Source organism: Eulemur rufifrons, chromosome 30, assembly GCF_041146395.1.
Source record: "Eulemur rufifrons isolate Redbay chromosome 30, OSU_ERuf_1, whole genome shotgun sequence".
Lineage (NCBI taxonomy): Eukaryota > Metazoa > Chordata > Mammalia > Primates > Lemuridae > Eulemur > Eulemur rufifrons.
The window spans coordinates 127,156,996-127,169,739 of NC_091012.1; the positions used below are offsets into that span (position 1 = coordinate 127,156,996).

At 35.5% G+C, this 12,744-nt stretch overlaps 1 protein-coding gene across 4 annotated transcripts in view; it reads right to left on the reverse strand.

The window, feature by feature from the left end:
- CNKSR2 (connector enhancer of kinase suppressor of Ras 2) overlaps positions 1-12,744 on the reverse strand; it is a 268,798-nt gene that overhangs the window by 29,657 nt on the left and 226,397 nt on the right. For all 4 annotated transcript variants that reach the window (XM_069463485.1, XM_069463484.1, XM_069463483.1 and 1 more), the window contains 2 exons: positions 11,872-11,972; positions 9,414-9,969 (listed from right to left, as the gene is read on the reverse strand). In XM_069463485.1, the coding sequence (XP_069319586.1) occupies positions 9,414-9,969; positions 11,872-11,972 (657 nt within the window). The remainder of the gene's footprint in view (positions 1-9,413; positions 9,970-11,871; positions 11,973-12,744) is intronic.

Here is a 12,744-nt window from a genome sequence, read left to right on the forward strand (position 1 = left end):
AGCACTCTGCCAATATTCTCTATATTAATAGGTTTTTATGATAATCAAATTCCATAATGGTTGTACTACAAAATTAGGAAGCACCTTATCAATTATCAAAGAAATATTAATCTATAGTCAGTATAGTATGATGTTCATTTCATTGATTTTTAGACATCTTATTTGTATTAATCAGTACAGCTGAGTAATCAGAATGCATATTCCCCACCATGGTGTTTAAAGGAACAAGCCAAATCAGAAACAGCTCTTAAAGTGATCTCATCTCATTCTAACCAGTCTCATAAATTTTGCATAAGTGATCATAAGTACCTTAAAATGAAAAATAAAATATCTTGTGCCATCTCTCAAAGAATAATTTTTATAAAATTACAAATGGATAACTAGGGGAAAATTATTGGCACAAAGTAACAAACATGCTGCATATTTTGAATTATTTGCTCTGTGTCATGTTATCAGAAAGAAAGATCTGTCTCATTTCTTAAAGATAATTTACACATTTCTGTTGTAAGTAGACTTATTGAAGAGCAAGATATACTCTTAACATGGTACCTGGCATGTAGAAAATAAACAATAAATGCCTACTGAATGAATGAATACATGCTTAGAACGAATTAGATAATACATTGATACAGCAAACCAAAAATACAATATGGAGATTTAGTTTATATTTTAGTAGCTAAATCTAGATATTGAAATGTTAGGGAATCCACGATGTTAAAGAATTTATAGCTCTAAATGAATCAATGAGTTTGATAACTGTAACTGTTATTTTCAATTATTCTAAAATTTCTGTGAAATAATCCAGAAAGCTGATTTTATTGGCATACTTTGTGTTTGTAATAGAAACAAATATACATGAAATTGTCACATTACATACCAGAGACAAGAACCTTCTAGAAGTTCTCAAGTGTGAGGTTTAAATATTAAAATATTTTTTAAGATCAAATGCCGTTTTTCCATTTAAAAATATAATCATGGGTACTTTTCCTTATTAAATGACATATTAGTGGGACTATTTTCTCATTAAAGGAAAAAATTTCAGCGTATAATAGATTGAGCTATTAAGACTAAACATTAGGCTAAGATGTGCCTGTGGCTAAGCAGAAGAAAATCTGAGTGGCCAGAAGAATGGAACTAATGAGAACATCGGAAAAACTAAGGGAGGTAGTTTAGTAGAAGGGTTAGTATTTTATAACTTGAAGCCAAACTGATCACCAGATTCAGTGGCTCTGAAGCCCCAGTCCAAGTTCTTCTTTCTGGCTTTTGAAGGCTTTGAAAAAATTTTTCTAACTAGCTCTAGCTTAGCTGTTTCCATCACAGAGCTTTGGGATAAGCTGATAGTACTGGAAGATCTCCATAAAGAAGGCTGGGCAAAATTCATATAGCACCGAGACATTAGACCAGTAGGCAAGAGAGCTTTTGACATAATCAGTCTAGGTTTGTGTGTGAGCATGCACGTACAGCCACTGCCATTTCTTTCTTCTCACATTTCTCCTTCCATCAGTTTTGAAAAGGCCAACTGCTGCATTTTCTAGAGTAATAAATTCTGGGATTGGGGCTTGGTTCTGTGTTGATTAAGTTATCTCACAAGATTGTTGCTTATGTTATAAATCGAGGCCACATCAAAAAAGTTTCAGAGAAAAAACTCTACCTGATAATCAACTAAACCATGGTTCACCTCCTGCTCATATTGAGTTATAAGTAAAAGATATATGAGAAAAATAAAATCATACCAGAATTGATTTTTTAAAACCTTACAGTCGATGGTAATTAACTCTGCAGAGTAAGAAGGAGAGATGGTTGCTTTGTAATTTCATCATTGCATTATTTATTTATTTTGCAATAAGCAAGTTATCACTTTTGAATTCAAAAACAAAAGAAAAATGAGCGGAAGTTTAAAAACTTCCAAGGTATATTTTATGGTACAATCCTGTTAGATCTCAACCTACCTTATTCTGGTAGTTGGTAACCAACCACAGGAGGTAAATTTTGTATACTGAGAGAAAAAATGAGGCATTTGTGACCTTCAGCTTTTTCTGATAAGTGTGATCAAAGTAAAAAAGGGACTGAATGTATGATAGGTTCTTGTACAATAAGCTGGAAAGCACTTATTGAGAAACTAACAATATGCTATTACTGAGCTGAAGAAAAGCAGTTTGCTTTTTTGATGTGTGAAAATAGTAACAGGTAACAGTATGGCTGAATCTGATCATCTTTCTTGGTCAAAAAACATGTAAATCATAACTTGTATTACCTATGCTAGTGAGGGGTTGTTATCTTTTCACTTGTTATCTGGCCACATCTTCTGCTGGTGTGACTCTGTAGCATCTAGACTTCATTCTTTGGTCATTTAAATTTGGCTTCATTACTTATTAACACTTTCGAGATTATTTTCCTGGCTGATGCAGAGCTATAGGTTATTTGCTAAAGTACAAGTTGCAATTTTAACACTTTTTACAAACTAATTAGGATGAAGCTAGGTGATGGACAACTTCCAAGGGAGACCCAGGGCTGTGAACTAAGCACTGGTAGTGATTTGAGTCATCCTTCCTGCCACAGGCAGCAGCTTTTGTTGAGAAGAACAACTGCCTAAGCGTGCTGGAAGATCTGGTTTCTAATTGATTTATGACAATGACCTAGTCATTTCACATGTCATATTCTTGTGGCCTTCATCTTTGAAATGGGAGTAAAACAGGAGGAAAATGGTTTCAATCATAGAGAATGTGACTATAAAAGAGTCATAATGCAAAAAGCAGTAATTCTAGTTATTAGCATTCCAGCTTTGTGTTTGCCAGCATGAAGAGGGTATGCTGAACACACGCAGTCCTGGTTTACCTTTACAAAATACCTAAAATGAAGAACTCTGCAATGTTTTGATTCCTGTTTTATGTCACATGATGGATAAAACAATAACTTTACTACATAATAAAATGGAAAAGAAGTTAGTAACAAAAGGGGTTAACTCTTATTAATTCATTCACTCATTCATTTATTCAGCAGTGCTTGGCCTTCTATGGGCTATATACTGTTTTAGGTGCTGGATGTACAAGCCAGGAAATAAAATCACTGCTCTTAAGAAGCTTAGATTCTGGTGAGTGGAGATGGAAAATAAATCAGTAAACAATATATAATATTATACTCATAGTGATAAAGCTGGACAAAATATAAAACAGGGTAATGATATCAGAGGATAAATGGTGGTGGTGGTGTGGCATCTGAGTCAGACTGAGTTGTCAGGGAAGGACTCTCTGAGCGGAAAGTATCTGAACTGAGACTTGAATAGCAAAATCTATAAATAAATATTTAAGTAAATATATTAAATAAGGTTATTGCTATTTGGAATATAAGGTTTCATTTGCGTTTTGAAATGTCCAAAGGCAAAAGGGAAAGGAGTAGTGAGTGGTAAGAATGTAAAATGATAGATATTTCTATTTGAGCTCCTAGAAAAACAGCCAATATGTTAGCTTGAAACATACAAAATTGTTGATATTTCATTGTTTTGACCTACAAAAGCAGCATTTCATATGGTTCAACTCATAGTCTGGAACTGAACAAAGATAAGCTATGTAGTTAAGCAAACATTATTTAATGAGGTTTGCCAGGCCTAATTCATTAAGTATTGTAATTGCCCACTTTGCCAAAATCCAAACCTACATAAAATCAATATACAATTATATAACATTTATTAGACAGACTTACAATGTGACAGATATAGATAATAAGTGATTTTTGGCATTACCTCATTGAATCCTCACACAACCTCAAAAGCTAGGTACTGCTACCATATGATTTAAACAATGGAGACATTGAGGTTTAGAGGTGTTAAATATTAAATAACTTGATTAATCATACCACTTATAAGTGGCAGAGTGACAAAGCAAGGATTTGACTGAGGAATGTCTGCAGAAACTGTATGCTAAGCTAGGATCACTTACTGTCCATAGGAATACATGCTTATTCATTTCATGAGTCAAAAATAATTATGTCAAACTTATTATATTTTCAGAGTTATATGATATTTATCCCCTTTTTTATATATTTAACATTTCAGTAGTGCCAAAACTTTTAAATGAGGTGATGTGATCTGGGGCATGTGTTTGCATACACATATTAAAACACTGAACAAATATATTTGAAGACATAACATACATAGTAATAGAGCTGCTCATGCAGAAAATAACGATAAGCAGTTTGGCACATTTCTTTTCATGACCTTAAAAACAAATCAAGCTTAATCTAAACTATTGATAATTATATTTCTCTTGGCATTTGTTTAGGCATGGACATGGGATGCAACCTTGGTCAACGAAATCTGGAGATAAGTCTACTGGAAGGATCCAGGGGAAGTTTCCCTTGATCTTACAAAAGAAGCTGAAGGTAGGGCCTGGTCTCTGGCTTACTGGATGCTGTATGGGAAGTGATGCTTAGAGATGTTGGCATTACAGAAAAGTCAACTGAGAGTCCTGACATTGGTGAGCTATGAAATTCACCCCAGAACAGCCTTACCTCTTGAATTTCCTGTTTTTTTTTTAAGATAAATAACTTTCCTCATTATTTAAGCCAAAAAATGAGGGACGTGTGATTAGAAATCCAACCTATAAACAGTATCAGAATTATAGCTAAACTTTATATCCAATTTTTAGTGTTTAATGTCTCCCTAACAGTATTTCTTCAAAATCAGACAATATGGTATTAAAATAGTATTTGTTTACCTCTAGATTTTTTTGTTTGTTTTTTTTATGTACACTTGTTACATAATCAGCCAAGGATGGTGCTCTCAACTTCACGAAAGTGACATAATTTAAGATCTCTGCTATTCTTTTTCTGACTTTATTATGTCTTTTTATTCACATTGCTTATATTCTTCTCTACTCCTTTTAGACCTGCACTATTTCAGATATTATTGATGATTATGCTCTTTTAAATTCTTTGTGTGTGTGAATATTTTATCTTGACAATAAAAAACAGTGAAAGATATTGCAACATTTTTCTTTATTTTCAACTTATTCTTTTCTTCCCTTCAACACTAGTTCATATTCTGGGAATAATGTCTCCTTGCCCACGTATCTCCTACCTGAATGTTCTAAAAAATCATGGCCTTTAGAAAATATTCAGGAAATTACTCTAGGATCCTTAAAACGACTGAAGAGGATGAATGTATCTTCTGCACTGTATTGGTGGTCATTAGCTAGCCTCTTTCTGCCTAGATAATTTAAGATATTAAGATACTGAGGTACATATTTTGTGCTGTTCTGAAGTTATTAACAGTGTGCAAAGTATGTTAGATTTTAGAAAATATATATTTAAATAAATTATATAAATAAATTATATAAATATAATTTAAATATATTTATTATAAATATAATTTATTAGAAAATAAATATATTTAAAAATAAAATATAATTTTAAAATATTTTTCTCAGCAGATATCATTTTGAAAGTGTCACTAATATCTTATCCAGATAACCTAATGTGTACAGTAGCTACAAGGTAATAGATTTTATCCCTCCTCCCTGCCCAAAAAAGACGTAGGTTTTGCTTTAGATTTCTAAGACCAAGTTAAATATATGTGTAAATTAAGTGAGAGTACTGGTAGGTAATCTCCAAGACAATTAAAAAGTGAACATTATAAATTCATTGAGTAAATGAAGGCACTAGGAATGTGTGGTTAGGCTAGGGGGAAATCATCAGGATTGAGACTTTTGAAAACATCTAAATTGCCTAGTATGTATGGCAAAGGAAAGGGAGGTATTCTAAGCTTATTTCAAAATGTATTGACTAAAACAGTATGTTAATGTTATGGCAGATGATTTATGAATCAAGTATATCTTTATATTTTGTTCCATACTTTTATGATTTATACTCCTTGAAAGTTGTATAGGCTGACATAATTTATAATTTAATTTAACTGAGGTATTATATGGCTCATACCTAGCAAGGTTTGAAACTGCTAATTGGGATAATGGGAAATTACTTGTCTTCTCCCAAATGTCAATGAAGTAGGTCAAGATAATTAATATGCAAGCTGACTTTTCAGTCAAAGGAAAACAAGACAAGTCTCATCTGTGTACTTTTAGTATCATCCATTTCAGACTAAAATGAGTTCAGCCTGAGAAAATCACAGTATGACTCAGTGAAATAATTGAATTTCAAAATAAGACAAAAGGTAGTTCAACTACGAGAACACAGATTGAAGTCTGTTCTAAGGAAGGCTAAATTTACACTTCATAAGCAGGGCCAAATTCCACTTCCTTAAGGAAACTGAAAAACATCTAGGGCATAGATTTAGGTACATCTTGCTTCTTAGATTGCTCTGTAAGCTCGTAAGCACTATATCACATATATCATATTACATAAAGAAAGGTAAAATATAAATAAGAAAGAGGTTTGGTTGATGACATAATTCTTTACCCTTAAGGCATAAGACAGGCTATATTTTCATGTTTTATTCCATTACTTCTTTTACCCACTTGCCTGATGCTTCCTATTTTTAATTTCTTGGTAAATTGAGAAAAATGTTTGGAGCTAAACTTATTTCTTCTGCAATTCTGTACTTGATTAGTGCAAATTCACTTTAGTAGGTCAAACTGAATGTTTGCCTCAAGCAGGATAGTAGTAACATATCACTGCCGGACTTTGATTTTTACAAGCACAGGTTTGCCTGTTGACCTGTGTAGCAGCACAGTGAGTACTCTGTGTTGGAGGGCATGCATGTAAGTCTGAGGCTGATATAACAGCCACAGCTTTGTTCCTGTGCATAATTTTTGCTCTGCTGATATAACACCAAGCAGCTTGATTTGAATAAGCAGTGTGAGTACTTAGTACTAATGGCCAACCAGGGCAGCTATGAAGATGACATACCTTAACTAGACCTTAAAGATTCTTTTGAAAACACCAGTTTTTAAAGCTGATGCTTCCCAAATGAAATGTTCATCAAATTGCACACTCCTAAATATTTGAAATAGCAATGCTTTCAGAAAAGATATCATGAGAAAGGTGAACATATGTTCCATCGAATGGGAAGCACCTTCCAGGCAAGCATGAAATGTACTAATCTGTTGAGAACAGTTTGAAGTACACCGAGACATCAAGTGGTAAAGTTTATGGAAAAATACCCAGAAAGACATGGGGCCTAAAAGATAGTGCAAGGCCACATTTGGTGAAGCAGATCTGACTAAAATAGCATGGACTGTTTCAAAATTTTGAATTGTAAAGCCAAAATGTACAATGCCAAATTTACTGACACACTTACTAGGGCTTGTTATGCCTTATCACAACTAATTTACAAAGAGAGAGTCCACTGAAAAAGATGAAAAGTAATAAATAACTACCCACTTAACTTATTCGAAATGTGAAGGAAAAAAACACTGGCTTAGGAGTGTATCTATATGGCTAAAAACAAATCCAATTCACAGAAAAACAAAAAAGAGACTCCAGAAGAAAAAAATTGAAAGCCTTTGCTCTTTGGGCTACTGGAAACCTGAAGGAAGCGTCTAGCACAGGGCTGTGTTTTTCTTTCATGTCCTAGGACATGTTTGCTCCTTTCTAGTCCTCCCCTACACAATGACCAGAACGAACAGTGAAGTGCCTAGCTTATCTGAAACAAGACAGCATCAGTGACTCGACCTGTAGGAATGATGAAATGTTTTCTGAACGGAATTCTCTATTTCAGAGGGCTGTGGCTAATTTCAATGGTTTATTTTAAAATGGCTGAGATAAAGTGTTTTCTCCAGTATGTTTGTAAAATAATAAACAAGCCTCACAACTTAGTCATAGCAGCTGTGTAGTACCTGAATGATAGTCGAAATAAAGTTCCTAACTCATTTGAGTTAAATTTTAGAAAATGATGTATCAATTTTGGTAATCATTAGAATATTAAACATGTATTATCATGCTTTCCTGAACTCCTACAGAGGCCTAGCATGCTCCTAAATATTTCTTCTTTGAGAGTCTTCCATAATCTTTGATAGATGTGAATGTTGGCAGGGCTTGGCAGGTAATGGATGATAACTACTTTTCCTGCACCAACAGTATAGCTTTTATAACGTTTCTCATGTAGATTATGGCTAAAATATACTTCACAGGAAGATGATTCAGCATATGAATTTTATTATAAGCAATTCTTATATTTTATTGGTAGAAGATTTAATTCTCATTAAATAATGCAATGAAGATCCATACCCTAAAAGCAAATCCATTGTATTCTCTTGTCAATACTTTCCAAAGTGACTGTTATTTTAAATAAGCCAAGCTTTACATTGACATAGGGCTCCTGACCTACCTGTTGGTAGCCTGTGAGCTTTGTGTTGTTTTTCCAGTTGTGAGGAAGAATATACTAATATATCCTGTAAATAAAGACACTTGCAAATGGGCTGAAGGTTACATTCTGTTTGTATCCTTTAAAAAGAGAAGGCTAATGCCCTATGGATATCAAACCAGTAATTGTGGTTTCATCACCATTGGCTCAAGTTATCTACACTAAGTGGCCCAGACTACATTTTGAATTAAGAGATGCAAACAGTTTTATACTATTTCTTCTATACTGTTTTTTTTTTTTTGCATTTTACATTCAGGACTTATAGCCAAATATAGATTTTCTTTCTAACGGAAACAGCTGAGTTATAGCCTTTCCCTTAAACTAGCCTGGGTTTCTGGACTGATATCATATGAGTTATAAACGGATGCTTGGTATGACATGTTGAATAAAGAACTTGATAACTAGAAAGCATATTCTTACTGCTTATAAGACAGAGGGTTACTTAATTGGCATCTCTCTTAAGAGTTGATTCACATAAATTGAGTTTTGCAATCAACATATATACTAGGAAAATAGGTGGATGCTTTTGGCAGTTTGGTTTCCAGAAACAAGTTCAGCTATTTGGAGTTGATAGAAATGCTATGTGAAATCTCTCCTTGGAAAAAACGTCTTTCAGATTTTTCCTTTAAATCTTTTGACAGTGAAAAGGGAAGATATATTTGTATATGTGTAGCGGTGTGTGTGTGTGTGTGTATTCACTTATTCAATCAAGGCTCTGCATTTATAGTTTCTTAACCCAACTCAGGGGGCAACCACTATGGGCCAATGAGATGTTGCACTCAAGTAAGAAGAAAGTAGATAAGAGAAGAAAGAAAAAAACGAATACCATTAACCTTAAAAAGCAAATGGGTAGTTGGAGAAAAATTTATTTGCTCCAGATGTGGGTGTCCTAGGATATAAACTTCATTACTCATCCTTTTTTCCCCAAGTTACTGAAATTCTGAAAGTAGGACACCAAGGGAGACTTAAGTTACCATACAGCAAGACCACTATTTTAAGAAAAAAGGGAAACAAAATTGTATTTTCTTCAAATAAGAAGTTTGAAAAGGTGAGGACTTTGTGTACATAGGCTAAAAATCTCCAGAAACATACTTACTTTTTTCTCCTATGTTTTCCCCTGCTGCCTCCCCTTCCTCCTCCTCCTCCTCCTCCTCCTCCTCCTCTTCCTCCACCTCTGGGGGTTGCACGTCATCCTGTGGGTCACACGCACTGACTGGCGCATTCAGACAGCAGTGGTTGAACCCGCTATCTCGAGGCAGAGTAAAACTTCGAGGCTTGCCCCCATTTCCATTTAGCACTTGCATCCTCTCACTCTCAGCTAAGGGGTATGGCCCATAGTGATCCTGCAGGTGGCACTTCTGAGTCGGAAGGGTGGACTGCCTCCTGTGCTCCGGGGAGATGGCCGCGGAGTCAGAGAAGACAGAATCCTCCAGGGGCAGAGTCTGAAGATAGTGTAAGCCTGAACTGGTCAGTGGTGTCTCAATTAAATCCTGCCAGGAGCGGCGCTGACTGGCTGTCTTGCGAATGGGGGACACTGCACTGCTCCCAGTAACTTCCTGGCGAAACTCCTCATGGGAGGACTGAGACTGAGAGGTCTCCGTGGAGGAAAGCCGGCTGTGTTTTGCTTCCACATAAGGACTGGCGCAACTCATCTGTGGAAAGGAGCCTCTTATTAGTCTCTACCAAAATAACAGACCGCTTCTACTGTCAAGTAACACATTTGGTTTTCGTCAGGTAATATTTAAGTGGATGAACTTGTACGTAGTCAAGTTAATGACTAGGACAGTTTGCAGATGTCTCAAAGTTAGGCCCCAGCTTACATTTTAAGAGACAGAGACATGGATGTATTGAAATGCTGCTGTATCAGGCTCTCATGAAAATTCTAACATATTAATGCAAAATTTTACAATGAAAGTATGAGAAAATATGCTTACATAAGAAATATTCAGCAACTAAAAAAATTCCAAACTTTAAAAATCTCTACACACTTTGAAATCCTGAATAAGTATTGTCCCCAGATTCAAATTTTTGGATTTTATGTAGCTTGGGTGTGAGGACAAAGAGTCTTTTGGATCCGAGAACAAGCTGCCTATGAACAGACAGAACCCTTCCTCTTCTTCACAGGGGAATGTCTGCTCCTATGGGTGTCACAGTAAAGCTGTCTCATGGTCTTCTTAATTCTATGGCACTTTCTAGAAGGTTAAAAATGTAGTCAGGATGAGAACCCTGCTGGGGATTAGCATTAGCCTTGAGCATAGACGCTGTGGGGCATATAAACACAAAAGAAAAATGGAATAATTTTATCCCTAGAATTTAAAGTTTGGCAATATATGTTAGAGCACAAAGCACAACTCAGAAAGAGGACTGGTATCAAGTGGACACTGTAAAATACTTGCAGGTACCCCAAGTGCCTCAAGCCTTTAGCTTTGGGGGCTAACATACCAGTCCAGTCTCCTTTCTGACGGGGGAGCCTGATATGCTAAATGGGATCATCACAAATGGGGCTGAGGTGGCGGCCAGGACAATGAAGTGAAGGTGCATGCCCCTCCTCCTGGTAAAGGAGAAGTTACTTGGCATCTTCTGTGGGAATTACCTTCCTTCATGTTAATAATGATGTGACTAGTTTACTCCTCGAAATTCACAAGTTGCTATGTTTAAAGAGTTGTTCAGTGAAGCTGCAGTTTCCCTTTCTTCCTCTTTTACAAATATTTTTAAAGAATTATTCAGATCCTGATGTTTCAGAAAAAGAGTAAAAATATGAATTGCCCCCCTGGAGTAATACAGAGGTTGAAAATAGGTTAGCTGTTGTTGTCACCTAAATCCAGCTTCCATTTCTTTGTGGAAGACTCTGTCTCAAGACAGGCAAAATTGATTCTTATGGTAATGTGACTATGGAACATATTGTCTAAACTGGAACACTACTGAGACACTCTGAGTAACTCTGATGGGAAATGAGCATAAAGTGGGATAGTCTCAAGCAAACCAGAACAGCTGTTTACCCTATTAAAAGATCAAAGTACAGTCTACACACAGAGTAATTTACAGAGGTTTAAGAAGTCTGGAGCACCATATAAACACATACATTTAACCAGACTCCATGGTTGTCTAAAAAGATACATGCCAAAACATTCTCAATGCAGATGTAATATTAATTTTTATGAGTTGCTTCTAAAGGACACAGCAATGAACTTTATTAGGATGGAATGGTTAAGGTCAATTTATATATCTTTTTCTAAAAATACTTTTTTGTGGTTGATATCTCCATGAAGGCTACTCTGACACTACCAGTATATATTTTTTAATAAAACTGGACAGATATTTATTCTGCTTGGACTCTGTGGTGACTGTCTACTGATTAAATATTCTATGTATACTTAAAAAATTTTCCTTACTGATTTTAGACTCTTAATTCTCTTTTCCTCTAAGAAACCTGAGGTTTGACATGCAATCCACTACATAGGTTTTTTTTTTTTTTTTTTTTTTTAACACACAAAGGGATGCTTCAGGTAAAAGAATTTGGTGACATATTAAGTATATTCCTGTTGTTAACTTACTGAGGGAGGCCGTGGGTATGTATCATAAGGGGGTGGTGGGCTGTCTTGTTTTGGTGTTGATGGAGTATCTGCTTCTTCCTTGTCACTCTCACTCCAGTAATCTGAAAATTCACACATGGATACATCACATTTTATTGAATATTTTTAGCCATATTTTTAGGAATACACATTACCATTTAACAAACAAATTTAAATTTCACTTCTATACCATGCTCCCCAGCACTCCCCTAGCCCAGGCCCACCAACTTTTATTTTCAGTTGGGTTTTGAGGGGAAAGGAAGAGTACAATCACCTAATTCCAACCTCCTTTTAAAGCAAATGATTACATGCAGCTATAATTTTAGAGAATTAAGAAAAAGACACTGCATAAAGCCAAATCAGGTTTAGGGTGCTTTAGATTCCAGGTCAAATTATTCTGAAGCTTCAATTAATGAACAGTATCACATGATGCCTCTTAAAGGTATATCATTTTATCCTAAAGGTGAATACTCAAAGGAAAGCAATATATACATTGCTGTAGATCTCTACAGATATAAACAGCTTTAAAAATATTCTCTTCTCTGGCTTCAATTCACTGGTTATCTAAGAATCACTGTTTCCAGAGTCATGCTGACTTGAATCTCTATAACACCATACTCCCACCTCTCCTTGGAAATACATGGCAAACCCTGATTCTTGCCAAATGCAAAAGGGCAAATCTGTTGATGTGGGCTGCAAGTTCCAAACTTCCAGAACTACTTAAAAGGGTAGCAAATGGGGCCGGGCGCGGTGGCTCACGCCTGTAATCCTAGCACTCTGGGAGGCCGAGGTGGGCGGATCGTTTGAGCTCAGGAGTTCGAGACCAGCCTGAGCAAGAGCGAGACCCCATCTCTA